Source organism: Penicillium hordei, assembly GCF_028827395.1.
Source record: "Penicillium hordei strain IBT 12815 chromosome Unknown utg000005l_segment0_segment0, whole genome shotgun sequence".
Lineage (NCBI taxonomy): Eukaryota > Fungi > Ascomycota > Eurotiomycetes > Eurotiales > Aspergillaceae > Penicillium > Penicillium hordei.
In genome coordinates, this window is record NW_026623146.1 from 4,371,418 (window position 1) to 4,385,757 (window position 14,340).

Consider the following 14,340-nt stretch of genomic DNA (forward strand, 5'->3'; position numbering starts at 1 on the left):
ATCAACGTGCTCTAGCATCAAACAGAAAGGGGTTAAGTGCTGAATTCAGGCAAATATCAAAGTAGAACAGTTTCAGAACAAGAGATAGCAACCAAGACGCAGTATGCTAATCCGCATTTAGAAAACGCCTCCTCAAGGTAGGAAATTGTAAGTCATAAAACATCCCAAGGTGATCGAAAGAAGATGAAAGTAAAAATGTAAAGGAAAATAGGGCTGTCTTTTCATAAAACGAGAAATCATCGACGTTAACGATGAGGTAGTCTTCAAAACACTTTACCAGCAGCTCTTGATCTGGACTGAATTCAGTTCCCTCAATAAGAACTCCAAGTGCCAACAAGTTGGAGTTTGCATCTAGCACAATGACTCCGCTCATGGTCGATCGTACATTAGAAACAGTGACGAACGTTTTGAAAGAACGCGGAGCACAGCCAGGGCCTAATTGCTTATCACGTGAGAGTGGGCAAGAGTGTATTTCACATTTTGTCGCAAAGACCCCGAAACCACTGAGGGAGTCAATCATGAGTCTGATATACTTGTTATATGTTTTGCTGGTGGCGATAATTTTCCTGTGCATGTTGTCGAGCCCCAACTCGGCGGTACGGTTATTCAGTGCGCGTAAATAGCAACCATCACCAAACATCTTTTCTAAATCAACACCCTCATTCTCAGTGGCAGTCCGAACAGTCCTGAAATTTGGGGGCGTGATGCAACGGAGAAGTCCGCAAATAGAACGGTCATTGCCCGAAAAAGCCAGGTTAAAGACATGGCGTGGCCGGGATTCATGCTTTCCAACGCAATTTTCTAAATCGATAAGAGCAATGCGTGGCTTTGTTTCATAGTCAAGTCTTTTATCGAGTATAGGAATGTTGCGAAAGTCCACATCTCGGAACCCAGCCTCTATGATAAATATCACAAGTTGGGTGAGGACTGGGTTGAGCTTGTCGCCTAGAGATTGGTATAGATCACGTTGCAAACAGAAATTATGACTCAGGGGAAGACGGTGCTCCGCGATCACAAAGTGAGGCGCACCTTGGACAAACACATTTAGCAAGGTCTGTGGTGGTATAACAAGAAGATCTAGCTGTCGATCTCTGCAGACAGCAACTCCATTTTTGACATTTTTCCAGCGGTCCAGTATGTCCTTGGAGATTTTGTATATCACATTTGGTTGGCAGAGAAGCGTGAATATGCCTTGCGAAAAAATACAAGCTCCCTCAACGGGTGAGCCGTATAATAGAGCTTGCCAGTTGTGGTAAAGTATGGAATGCAGTGATCGGTTGGTGTTGTGGGATATCGAAACGCCGCCCAACACAGTATCGATGATCACGCACTTGAAATCGGGATGAGATGTGGTCATTGCAGGGCACCTTCTGTTGAGAGCTCAGATTCTTGGTGTGAAGGGTAACAAGAGTACTGAATCTGAAAGTCAAGGAACAAAAGCTATAAGCAACTCCAGAGGGTAGGAAAGGCTCCTGAACCGTAAAAACATATTTCCGAGCCGAAAACTATGTCCGTATTTGGATTTTGTGGATCAAAATCCACTATTACTAAGTCCATAGTATTGGATTATATAACGAATAGGCCCCTTCCTCCCTTCTCAACTTAGAATATCTAGGTCAATGAATGATCTACGCTAAGGCCTTGGCAGTGGGTCCCGAGAAACAAGAACAGTTATTAGGGAGGAAGCAGATTTCGCTAGTGACATATCAACCTTGAGTCGTCCGTTGACCTGGGGCTTAGGGGTGTTGGTACCATGGCTTAAGGGCTATTAGCAATTTAGAAATGTTATCGATCCTATTGTTGCACTCGTATAATGAACTTCGCTCCGCCCAGTACTCCCTAGAGGGGGTTTTGGACTTCATCATCAGTCGGACACCACAAGCAAAGCCCATGTCGTTATCGTCGCCGAAGAGCGCAACACCGAGAGGAACGAGGCGGCGTGTACCTGTTCTACGACAGAAATGTCTTATACGCGACTGCCACCGCTGTGAAGTGTGTCAGAAATTCGACAGAGCAGCAGCTAGAACGCGTGGCGAGGAGGATGCGGAATCTTGGCAAGAGCGCTGTATCTCTACAGCTAGGCCAGCGTGCCGAAAATGTCTCTCCGCGCTTTTCTCCCTCGCACCAACAACGTCAACGCACCATTCGAAGAAGTTATCGAATCCTTGCGCTGGGATTTCTTCGTAAGATTCCCAATTACGCCGGATAAAGGCCTTCAGCTCAGCAAAATATTCCTCGATAGAATTCAAATCAGGAGAATATGGAGGCAAATACACTAGCTTTTACGCCAGCTTCTGAGCACATCTGTTTAATCCTGTCCGAGTGATGAAAGGATGCGTTATCCATCACCAGCGCAGACTTCGGCTCGGGCCATTTCCCACGGTGCTGGAGAAGTTGCTCGATAAAATCCTCAAAGACGGATGCGTCAGTTGAACCCTGGAACACTTGAGACAAAACAATGCGTCTTGTGCATACGCAGACAGAATCTGATAACGCTGATCACGATGAAATTTCGACACTTGAACCGGTGCAGTACCAAGGGGGGACCAACCCATTCGCCGGAAGCCCATCCTTTTATCACATCCAGATTCATCGACATAGACAAACAAGGTGGTAAGACTTGAAGTCTGAGATAGAAAGATTTTATTCGTCCCGAAGGTCAAGGTTGCGTTCTTGTGCCTTAACCCCAGCAGTCTTTTTTGACCACTCTTTGGACCCAAGGGCGCGACTGACGCTCGATTTCGTTGTTTCAAGAGCGAATTCGTCCCACAAAAAGATCACCATCTCGTCCAGATATAAGGCAGGCTTTTCAATCACATGATCGCATAAAGCCTCGAGCATGACTGCAGTGATACTACGGGTCGTCCGCCTTTGATTGGCGGTGACTTGACGCTGCCAAACCTGCTTAATTGGAAGAGATCATAGAGATGGTGCTCTTGTTGCAACCAGCGGCCTGTGCCATCTTAATTATAGATAGTTCGTCACTGTGGATCATGTCACAGATAAGCTCTGGCTCGGAAGGGGCTAGGTTTGGAGCCAATTTTGGTTAGACCACTCGTGATAGATTATTAAGTGCGCCTCCCGAGGAAAAGTGGCATCGGGGGAGGGGCATGGAGGTGTGAGATATATTGAAACTAGAAGCAAATACACGCCAGGAAATAATATGTATCATACGTACGAAGAAATACACATGCAACTGTCGGAAGGACTCCAAATGCAGACAGACTAGTGTGTCTTGGCATAAGAGGCAGGAAAGTCAATCGAAGAGTGTCGTGGTTGCACCAGTTTCGGGACGTACTGTATGACATGTTTTTCCGAAAGTAGATAACATAGGATGGTTTTAATAACATTGGTCGGCTCTAAGGCAGTTGACGGTTTTTGTAGAAACGCGACGTTATATGAATGCATGGGAATCCAGAGAATCCATCAAAATGTAGCTGCCATGTCAAATTGAACGACTAGAAAACATGGGCCAAGAAATCATGGAGGTGTTTTTCTGTGATCATTGTGTTTATTACTTGACGACGCTACAAAAATTTCGCTGAACCCTTTTAAAAGCTGGGCCCTTGTAAACTAGTCCCTCATTAAACTATCTGGACAAGGCAACCATTTATGGGGTTGGTCTGCCGACAAACCAACTCCTTTGGCTGGTTAGCAAAAAAGAGATTAAATAGATACCCACAGAACGCTAGCCTAACGTATAAATCATGTAAATCACTAGTAGGCACACTATTTGAATTTACCTATAGGAGGACCTTGAGCCTTGGTTACTCCCCTATCATCCTACCTCCAATGGAGGGCACTACCCGAAGCCAGACATCTCCGACCTCTTCTCCAGCAGACTACGAGCCATCCCAAAGCCTTCATCACTCTAACACACCTCTTGCAGCGGCCAATGTGACTGACCCAATGCAATCATTGTTTCGTTGTGATGACTATTCTTTGTCGCTACACCCATCACGGAAACAATATGGCACCGTATACGGCCCCATGGGACACGTGGACGTGGATGAGGTTGGGCTGCAGGCCTTGACAGTTGCGGAATTTAGCAAGGAGGTGCTTTATTTCCTCCAACTAAGCCAGAGCAAGGATATACATTCAGATAATAGAAAAATGCAACACCCACACGGTGCCCACGAGCAGGTCAATTCAACTACGACAGGATCATCTCCAATCGCACTTTGTTACCTCAACAGGCCCAGAGGTCGCAACGCGGTAGCCAAAGCTCGTTCAAAGGCCGTATTCCATAATGACTCTCATGGCAATGCAAAAAACCGCATGAAAAGGCAGCTACAAGTACTACAGCAGCATCTCCGAGAGCAAATGGATCTCCCAAACTATGGAACGCAGGACTCGTTATTGGAAGGTCTCTCGGAGAAGCACCCGAGGTATAGTGGGATTATTCGTGCCCTTCCTCTGGTGGCAAAGTGTATTCCGGATAGTTTGAAAAAAGACCTCGTGGAGAAGACTAACTCAGAGACCATTAAACTAGGCATTATGCTAATGAAAAGGTGGAGCATTTGGGCGGCTTCCTGATGATTTTGCTCATGCACATTGTGTTCATTACGGGTTGGTCACTGTTTTTAGCCATAGTTTGTCGGTTTACTCAATATTGAAACTGTATAGTTACTCATATTCTGCTCATAGAATGTAAAAGGATTTGAAAAGGGCATTAGCACTGAGGCGAAGAAGGCAAAGGCGACAAGCATAACACCTACTCGCCAGATGGCCCCACCCGGTACGATATCAATTCGGTTCGGAAGAGAACTTTACCATCGTGGGAATTTACCAGTACGCTCGCCATACACCTGATTTCTGTCAGATGCAATTATACGTGGTACGTGGTGCTTCACGTGATGGTTCTGGTGCGTCCCCATATGAAATATCTGGATTGATTCCAAGGTAGCTATTCCTACTGTCCCCGAAGAAGGCTTCAAGTGATCTGTCAATATCAGTGGCGCCGTTCAAGCTGTCCACAAGGCCCTGCAATTATTTTAAAAAGATAATACTAAGCATGGCCAAAGCAATGTTTAAGGGGTATGGCACAGTAGAATTCGAAAACTGTTTTAACTCCACACTCTTGCGATTTGATTCACGTTTGGAACAGTTGTCGATCCACGATTTCTAAGAATAGACATTGTAATTTACATGACGAAGGTGGGACCATGCCTTGTGTATCTTACTCGTAAATGCCATATAATGGTAATTCTCTGCCATCCACCTCAAGCAGGAGGCATCTTCACCCGTTCATCCCTCTAGAATGTCATACTTGACCTCAAAAAGTGGCTCCGAGACTTCCACCATCCACGCTGCATCTCATCCGCGACATGATAGAGAGCCAGTCACTTGGCAGATCTAAAATGGCCGAAGAAGCAGAATGCAGCCAGGCTACGATTATAAATATTCGCACAAACTAGCAGCAATTTGGAGGTGTGCACGCAGGTATAACTTGAATACATAGATCCAAGAATGTAAGTATACTTGGCACATGTAGCCTGGCGATCAGTATCCAAAAATCACATGTGGGGTATGGGACACACAGTTCATACGTATATGAGAGCGGGTTGGAAATCCTTAACTCGACATGTTAATAACAACCAAGCGACACATCAGGTAAACTCTCAAGAAAGGGTATATTGCTGGACGATCATCTTTGTTTATACCAGTCGGTGACTCTGGCGGTCTCCAGCACAAAGTCATGTGGGTGCAGCATGTACGAGCCGCAAGGGATAAAGGAAACCAGTGACAAATACTGCGCAGCTCTAAAAATGTTGTAATTGGGCAAGCATAAACAAGAAAACATATGTGTATATGCAGTGTGTGGCGCGAATATGCAGAACGCTAGAAGGGGGAACTGTGGATCACGATGAGCGTCATCCGGGCGCCACAATCGTGTAGGGGACGGGAACCCATTTCCAGGAAATGCTGGCCAGATATGCGCTCTAGGCGAATGGATTATAGGCTTGTGCAATGACCTGGCTGACAGCGATTTGGCTCGATGTCAAGGAATACTTCCGATTAAACCCGCCCGGCCGGTAGAAGGTAAATAGTACGGGTTTTGCTTGGTGATTTGTCAACAATCGTTTAGTGGCATCTACGAAGCATGCATCATTCAATTAACAGTGGTTCTAATTGCGAGGATAAACAAGGTCAGGATTTATACATACAGATGCAACATCCAGAACATTGAGGATTGAGGAGAATAAGGTAACCGGTTGACACAAGGTCCTTGGGTGTGGGTATTATTCATATCATGCAGTAACCAGACCCTATATTTCTTAATGCAGCGCCATTATATGTACTTCGTACTATGATATATACTGCAGTAAGACAACCAGGGGCAGGTTCTAGGGGGCATGTTCCAGCGGAACTGGGCTGAGATATTGGTGTGGAAAGCCCCTATAGCGATGGCGTGTCGTTGATCATTGCCTCGTGTTTCTCCGAAGATTTCCCAACCCCCTCCTGTGGCTATACACAAACATTACGATAGGCCAATAATAATATAAATAGGCCAATGACAGTGAGCAAGTCTGCCCTCCGAATTAAAAGTTGATAGGTTTGCTCTACGTAAAATACTCCGTAGTGTGTGCGATAACTGATCCGCATCCTGGTGGGGATCGATCCTTCTCTAGTAAGCTGAATCCACCTGTGGCGCAATAGTTCGATGCATATTAGTTACTGCGCCACAGCTGAATAAACACAGTGGCTTTGATACATCGTTATCAGGCACATTGTTTTGTTGGCCACCGATCGACAGTCGATGAGAGGTAGTACTATCGTGTGGTCCCATCGCAGCATGGTATTCAGTTGGTTTCTCCCGCCAATTTCATGTGGAAAATTCTCCACTCCGTCCGCTCCTCCTTGACTTGACAAGTTTGCCAACCGTACATTCAAAACCGGGCCTGCCGTCGCGTCCATTCAGTTCGATGCCCTTGACTGAGTTAACACTAGCAGGGAAAATATGTCTAGGACATCACCAGAGGAACCCGAATATGCCCACTTTGCTATGCTGTACATAGATAGCAACGGGAATCTTTGCCAAAGAGCTTCCGATTCCATTTCAGAGAGCTTGCGTTCCATCCTCTCTCCTAGCGTTACCGGTAGATTTCTCCAAGCGGTGGCAATGTCGAAAGAAACCCACACAACACGGTGCCAAGGTAACTGTCTCAATTAACCGCACCTGAAGTGTTTTATTGACCTAGAATAGTTCCTCTAGGGATCTTAGTTCCGTCTAATAGGCAAAAATTGAACAACAGCTCTGCCCCATCGCAGGAGCAGTCCGCGATTTATAGCGGAATGGAGCTGGGTAGTCCACAGAGGACACAGGTTCTGTTTCTATCTCAACCAGAGCCCCCGTTCCAGCCGGCAATGTGGCCGTCACGCGAACCTTGGCCTCTACAGGCTGGTTCACAGTCCAAGAAGAATTTTGGCGGTCGAACCCTTAACTTGGCCTCTCACCAAAGGGTTCTAATCTCTATAAAAGACAGATGTCTTTTGCGTCGCTACTACGAGAAAATATTCCAAACACTACAACAAACAAATTGCCGAATTATTGCCAAAGCCTACATCAAATTAATCGAGGTGCGCAAGCAGGTTAACTATCCATACAATGGACGGAAGGTTATTGAAGGAAGAACCCAACAGCTTGATCCAGAGGAGACTAAGCCACCGTGGTGGCCGCGAGGAGTGAGCCATCGGGAGCCGGACCATCTTCCAAAAATTGGTAAGCAAATACAATCATTCCGCATATGGTACCAAGCTGAAACGATTAGAACGCATTCGACTTTTGGTACACATGCTCTGCGACATGCGTGAAACCCACGGAGTCACAGCGGCGAGATTGAAACAATGCGATCCGTCCATTCGGCGTCAGATCCTTCCGGTCGAGCGGTTAGAAACCTTGGATGAGGCTTATCGAGTGCGCGAGGAGGAGGAAAGATTCCTCGATGGGATCTCAGGTACATATTTGTCCACATCATCTTCTACACCCTCCGAGACTCACATGTATAATCTAGATGGAGAATACTTGTCTATAGCTTGCACAAATCTCCCTCAAATGGCAGAAGACACACCCAGCGGACAAGGCTCGCCAACCGAACCAGTCTCCTCTCAGAATATCGTCGAGACCGAGTGTAGCGAGGGAATCTCCCACATCGATATAACCCAAGTCACCCCTACGGACTTGCTAAGCGCGCCCGCTTACAATACTTCGAACCCTTATAATCTAGCAATGCACTTTGACCCAAAGACCCATTACCATTCTGCTGGCCTCTGGACAAACATTCCGACATCACCGTTGCAACTGAGCGAAAAACAGAAATGGCTATATGCTCCGGCACATTCGATTGGCTGGGCGCCGCCCGTCGGCATGGCGCACTATCCATACCCTGGCATGTCTGACATTGCACCGACCTCGGAGTTTCACGGTACCCCAAATTTGCCCCGAGGTGCACGTGTCCGTACCCATACCTGGACAGAAAATGAATTAACAGAGGCAATGATGCCGTATGGTCACCCCTACTATTTCAATTACTGAGCTCCTAAGCATGGGCTTGAGTACATAAAATGTCTTTCTTTTTCAACAATAATGGATTTCTTTGTGTTGCACTGGAACAGACCAACTCTACCGAATAACTATTTGAAGTATCCCGAGACTATGCCCCTGATACAAGGGTTGATGGACACAGGCTGGACTATTTCCCTTTGTCATCGGATCATTGTCCTAGAAGCATACAGACACTGTACCGCCTAGCGCAGCCGAGATACCAGCATGGGGCCGGCTTCTTCAACAGGTTTGCATCCTGAGGGCACGCATCACACTGATCAGAGAGTGTGCTAGAAACCCATGATTATTGGTCAATGTAATCCCCAATCAAATAATAATCCCAACACACTCGGTGTTCGGTACTGTATAGACCCCGCAACGGTATTTTGATAATCGGTAATTGCCCAGACATGACCACATACAAGGCAAAACGTATTTTAGCGACATTTTGGAAGTTATGGGCGTGAGATGTCCGCTCATCAAGCTGCCTAGTCGCACGTTTACGTACCGCAAGCTGAGGATATCTGTCCAACCAGTTCCCCTTAGTGTCCCTTTTGTCAAAAATAAACAACACTGGCCTTGTCGATACGACGCACTCAACCCAGTACGTAATAATTTAGCTGGGATCACCCCTCTGGTCTGTTTGCACAAAGAATTCCAGCTGTTTCTACGACAAATTACGGTACGATAACAATGACTCATTGTGAACACAATACAGCTTTCCATATATTACCCGCTGGTAGAGCTACAATTAGATTAGTGTGTCTCCACTTAGGGTTCGGGAATCAAATCGCAAGAGTTTAGTGTTAAAACTAATTACGAATTCTACTGTACTACTAAACTCAAAGTCAGTAGGTGTTATCAAATAGACCTCGTACCCGCCCGCGGGTCGGGCCGGTCTTTTGCCGCCCTCAATAAGATAAGCCGTTTCTTGCGCACATACTCAGTCTCTCACCACCAAGAGACAAGTCTCCTTTAATATATCGGAGTATAGAATGAATTCGATATATCGGCCAGGACCAACACGCTCGAGTGAGGGAGGAACCGAAGAAGGGGGGAGTGGCAATTGGCGCAAGAAACCGAACCCGAAGCCGGATACTAATTCACTTACTTGCTGGCTTTTCAAGATATCAGGAGTATGGAATTGGTCATTCGGAAAGGAGAGACTGTCAATCGTATCCCCCTCATATAGAGATGACGGGCAGGCATCCGAATATAGAGATAAATGGGACATTATTAACTGAATGATCTTTCGTACTGTGGGGAACTAGACGATAGGTATAGGTGGATGGGACCTACTTTGTACTAAAGAATTTACTTATGCTAACTAACAAACCAATTCAGATGTTCCTTTCGAATTAGGCCCGCTTCCTCAATCGATCAATGTAATGTATATCATTATGACCCATTTATTTATAGGGACCCTCGAATTAGCCCTCGAATTATGCGGGCCGCCCTCCAATCGTAGATCCGCCCTCATTTATTTGGAGAGTCCAACCCCCCTCCCCTCCCCCCCCAAAAAACTAGTATGGAATCAAAAAGATTTCTTTCATGTTTGAAACATCAACACTATACTCAACCCTCATAAAGCCCTTTTATTATATAAATTCAACTATAGTGAGCCTATTATATATTAGTATTGATATACTAAATCTACTATAGGGGGAATGTCAAGAATTGAGGCTTCTTAAACACCTTGCTAGAACTATCAGCTCTGATAGGAATCCTTCGCCTTACCGCTATAATGCGGAATACTTTGCAAATGCCACCATCCGGAGACAAGCAAATCCACCATCTTCTGCCATATCTATCTCAACCCGGTCAAATTTTCAAGTTTGACGACGACGATAATATATCGGTCTTTCTTGGTGAAATATCTGATCCGAACTCCCCCGAGACCTCCCTTGAACGAATGCAGGCCGAAAATTATCCCAAGAAAATAGCGCAGGATAAGAATTTGCAAAAAGAAATTTGCGTTGCCCGCGACGAAAGCGCCAAGATTTTCATGGTGGCCGAGAAGAATCACTACTATCAAATTGAATCCACCGAGAAAGAGTTGCCACACGATATACAATTTGGGTACACTGAGGATATCGATTTGGTTCTTATTGATAGCCTGGACGAGAGGGACCAAGCGCAAGATGGATGGTTGAACCCACGCCCTATCAAAGGAGCAAACTTAGTTCCGAGTCTTGGGAAAAGTTCAACGAATGCGATATTCTTGGAATGTTGAGACAGTCTTCGGAATGATGGAGGGGCACTGTGGTATGTATCACTCTTTAGCCCTGACAGGTAATAAACACGGGCGAGAATAATAAAATAATTCGGTGTCCCTAAGCTACAAGACCTAAACCGGTGGTATCATTGGATTCTGCTTGGAATGGTTTAGCTCATCTCGGCGTTCGGGGCCAGAAAAACAATCAAAGAGCGTAGGTGGTGACACCTATTTCCGGAAGTACTGAACAGTTCGAGTATGTATAGACCAGTGATAGTTGCCTTTTCGGTTTTAGCCGCCGGGCGTTAATGAATTGTGTGTGTATGTAACAATTTGAGCCTTTTGTCCAACTTATTTCACCACGGCCGCCGACCGGTATTTTGGAGGGCTTCCTTTGCCACTCTGAGCTCTTCTTTAGTTTTCAAGGAGCCAATGGGATGCTGCTGTAGATTAACCAGTCAACAATGGAGAATAATTTCGCCGTGCCGTGATGTTTAATCAAATCCAAGCTTAGATGAACATAGTCTTATCTCGTTTGACCAGAATCAACGATCCCTGTGCGAGCGCCAATTGTCTATAAAGGTGGGACTAGTGTTTATTTTCGCTTTCAACTCCATCGACATGAACGTTCCATTCATGGCATCCGGCACCATCACGTCCAACGACGTGATCATCCGCAGAAACTTTAGCTCTACAGAAAACCTTCAAGGAAAATAATAAAACTATAAAAGTGCTGAGCGCCGTATTTCATACCTTACCTTGTGCACCCTTGTACAACCTCTAAACCCCACAGCCTGGTACAATCCGCTCGTGTGCTTATTCCGAACAACATACTGGCCTTTATTGATGCACAATTGGTAAGAATTCAAAGGTTGCGATGGAAGATCTCACCTATCCATCCCTCATTCCAAGATGTTCCACTTTCCAATTTCCTTGGTCGGTGGAGCAAGAGAATTCCCGATGTGGCCTGGTCGAGGACAGCGAAAATATAGACTGCGGGTCAGAGCCGACCACCCTTCCTGATACACGAATTGGAGATTGCGACGACGACAGAGAAATGGCTTGGAAGTTGATCTCAACAGACGAGGATGCAGGAAGGTTGGCGATGCAACTTCTTCGAGAAAATTGGAGTTTATTCAGAGATCTCCGCCTTGAACAATGGGTTGAGCACGTGATGGGAATGCCCTCAGCAACCATTAGTCTTTTTGAATCTTATCACCACAGGCTTGGCTTTTCCTTATTCTCCTTTCTATGTCAAACTCCCGGAGAATTAGAGAAGTACCATACTGTGGCAAAGGTCTGCTTGCCCATTAATGATTTTCTGTGGCTTCAGTGCGACATGTTAACAAAACTAATAGAAAGTCCGACCAAGCGATCGTTTTCTATATAATACGATCACACATGCCATCAAGTCCTTCGAGAATGATGAGATTTACGGTACATTCAATCTTGATTTTTCTGTCATTACTACCCCCCTTAAGGTTATGCTTTCTCAGCCGGATAAACATGTATTCCGGCGATTGAGCGTCCTTAAAAATCGCTATAAACGCTTCCGAACAGGTACCGATATAGCGCAGGGCCGGGAATTCGAGACCAATACAGACTTCCTCATTATTCTAAGTGAGAATAGTGGTGCGAGAATAGCTTGGGACTTAAGCCGAGATACATTTGCTGAGTTTCGCAAAATCAGTCTGCAGAGTATATACGAGAATGATCAACACCTCCGTTACTTGGCTTCACGATGGAACAAGCTATACTACGATGTGGAAGATGTTGCATCCACCAGGGACTTCGATGGGAATCTCATGGTACTAGCAAAGGTACACACCCTGTTCATCTTCGATAGTTCTGACTGACTCGGGCCAGGAACTCCATCACCTCCGGAATTACTTTTGCCTTTCCGCTGTTCTTGCTGGAATGGCAAAAGCAGGCACTGGAAGTGACACGGCTCTTGCTGAGTTTATTGACGCCTCAGGAAATTTCCGTCTATATAGGCTTAAACTCCATATAGAGCCTTCTCTTCCATTCTTATACCCGTTCATTAAAGACCTAAAGTGGGGGAATCAGGGGGCTTTGGCGAATATCTTTAGCTTTATTCACTATGACCAGCATCTTCGACGGCCTGCAAAGTAGTGGTGATGGAGAATGCTCCCGAGAGGTCAGCACAAATGATATTGACGAAGGTTTCTCGTTATCAAATATTATACAACACTTAAGCATTTGCTGCTCAGCAGATTGTGGGTTCAAAATCATGTAATAAATCTTTTGCAATTATGTTGCGGAGAGCTTGAAGCTATTTAACGGACTTGGGTTAAATAGTGTTGTAGTTCAGAGGTATTGATTGCTTGTTATTTCAGAGGTATACATGAGCCTATATATACAACAATGAGCCAAGCTGATTTCCAATCAACTTGGTCGTCCATATAGGCACCTCGGAGTTAATTCCAACAAGGTGGATGTGACGGTTGTCGCCAGGGTTTCGGAATGAAATAGCACTCTCTAGCGCTGACAGGTAATGAACATGGGCGAGAATAACACAATAATCCGGTATTCCTTTAGATCCTACTTGGAATGGTTTAGCTCATCTCGGCATGGGGGCCAGAAAAAGAATAAGAGAGCGTAGGTGGTGACACCGATTTCCGAAAGTACTGTAAACGTAGCGAGCTCTAGTTATATCTTCATGAAATCTGAAGTGGTGAACCAATCATTTCTATTGAACATGTATAGTGGCACCCCTCCCTTCTTTCCTGTGTTCTTCTATCATATGTCCCTTCCAATCTCGAATCGTCTTCCGAAGTATCGACTGTCGCCCGTATCGCTCAACTTTACTGACCCATCAGCTAGCCATGGGATCTCGTCTCTCAAGTGGCGCATACGCTTTATAGTTTCATTGGGACCCCTTTCCGTAAATTGGATCCTCACCACCTTCATATGTAACCCTAGCAGCGCCCGTGAGGTCCGTTCATCCAAATTGCCTTCAATCGTCAGATTGATGCGGAATATCCATGTGTTGTACCATACCTCGTTCAAAAGGTTGTTTCCCTTCTCCCCTGCACATGCATAGACGAGTTCCCTTCGGATCCAGGATGGGTGGGGTCGTATGCGATCCTGGTGATAGCAGATACCGTGGCACTGAGCATTCTCCCCAAATTTGTTGTTGATTGCCTGCTCTAGAAGTCGAATATTTCGGTGTGCAGTATCTGTGGTAATCCCATGCTGTCTACCATAGAGGTGGATATAGTGAACCATTCTTGTTTATTTTGCTGGTAGATCCTGTGATCCCGTGGAGTAGGCTGAATTTATATAGTTACATTATAGCATGGATGCGAATTAAATACAAAATCAATACGCTTCCATTTCTAGCACCGATATAGGCACTTCAATTCAACAAGAAATCATCATATCTAGTTGCGCCGCTTGCAGAGGGGCAGAGCAATCCTTTGGGGATGACCTTGGAGCTCTTCCGACAATAGAAGCCATTTTTCTTCTATAGTAATTTGATCCTCGGTAATTGGAGGGTGCTCACTTAGTCGATGAACAGATTATGTGAGGGTTGTGGTAAATACGCCCTGAAGGGGAA

At 45.6% G+C, this 14,340-nt stretch overlaps 4 protein-coding genes across 4 annotated transcripts; 3 read left to right on the plus strand and 1 right to left on the minus strand.

Moving 5' to 3' along the window:
* Positions 1–3,792: 3,792 nt before the first annotated feature.
* N7537_010469 (uncharacterized protein) lies at positions 3,793–4,536 on the plus strand (the record flags this gene model as incomplete). The annotated part of the gene is made up of 1 exon (XM_056901523.1): positions 3,793–4,536. One exon carries the CDS (start codon positions 3,793–3,795, stop codon positions 4,534–4,536), a length of 744 nt encoding a protein of 247 aa, XP_056750191.1.
* Positions 4,537–6,961: 2,425 nt separating this feature from the next.
* On the plus strand, positions 6,962–8,536 carry N7537_010470 (DUF2841 domain-containing protein; the record flags this gene model as incomplete). The annotated part of the gene is made up of 3 exons (XM_056901524.1): positions 6,962–7,163; positions 7,208–7,723; positions 7,773–8,536. 3 exons carry the CDS (start codon positions 6,962–6,964, stop codon positions 8,534–8,536), a joined length of 1,482 nt encoding a protein of 493 aa, XP_056750192.1.
* A 1,771-nt stretch (positions 8,537–10,307) lies between these two features.
* On the plus strand, positions 10,308–10,778 carry N7537_010471 (uncharacterized protein; the record flags this gene model as incomplete). The annotated part of the gene is made up of 1 exon (XM_056901525.1): positions 10,308–10,778. The coding sequence occupies one exon, from the start codon at positions 10,308–10,310 to the stop codon at positions 10,776–10,778; it is 471 nt and encodes a 156-aa protein (XP_056750193.1).
* Positions 10,779–13,520: 2,742 nt separating this feature from the next.
* On the minus strand, positions 13,521–14,009 carry N7537_010472 (uncharacterized protein; the record flags this gene model as incomplete). The annotated part of the gene is made up of 1 exon (XM_056901526.1): positions 13,521–14,009. The coding sequence occupies one exon, from the start codon at positions 14,007–14,009 to the stop codon at positions 13,521–13,523; it is 489 nt and encodes a 162-aa protein (XP_056750194.1).
* Between the last annotated feature and the right edge of the window lie 331 nt (positions 14,010–14,340).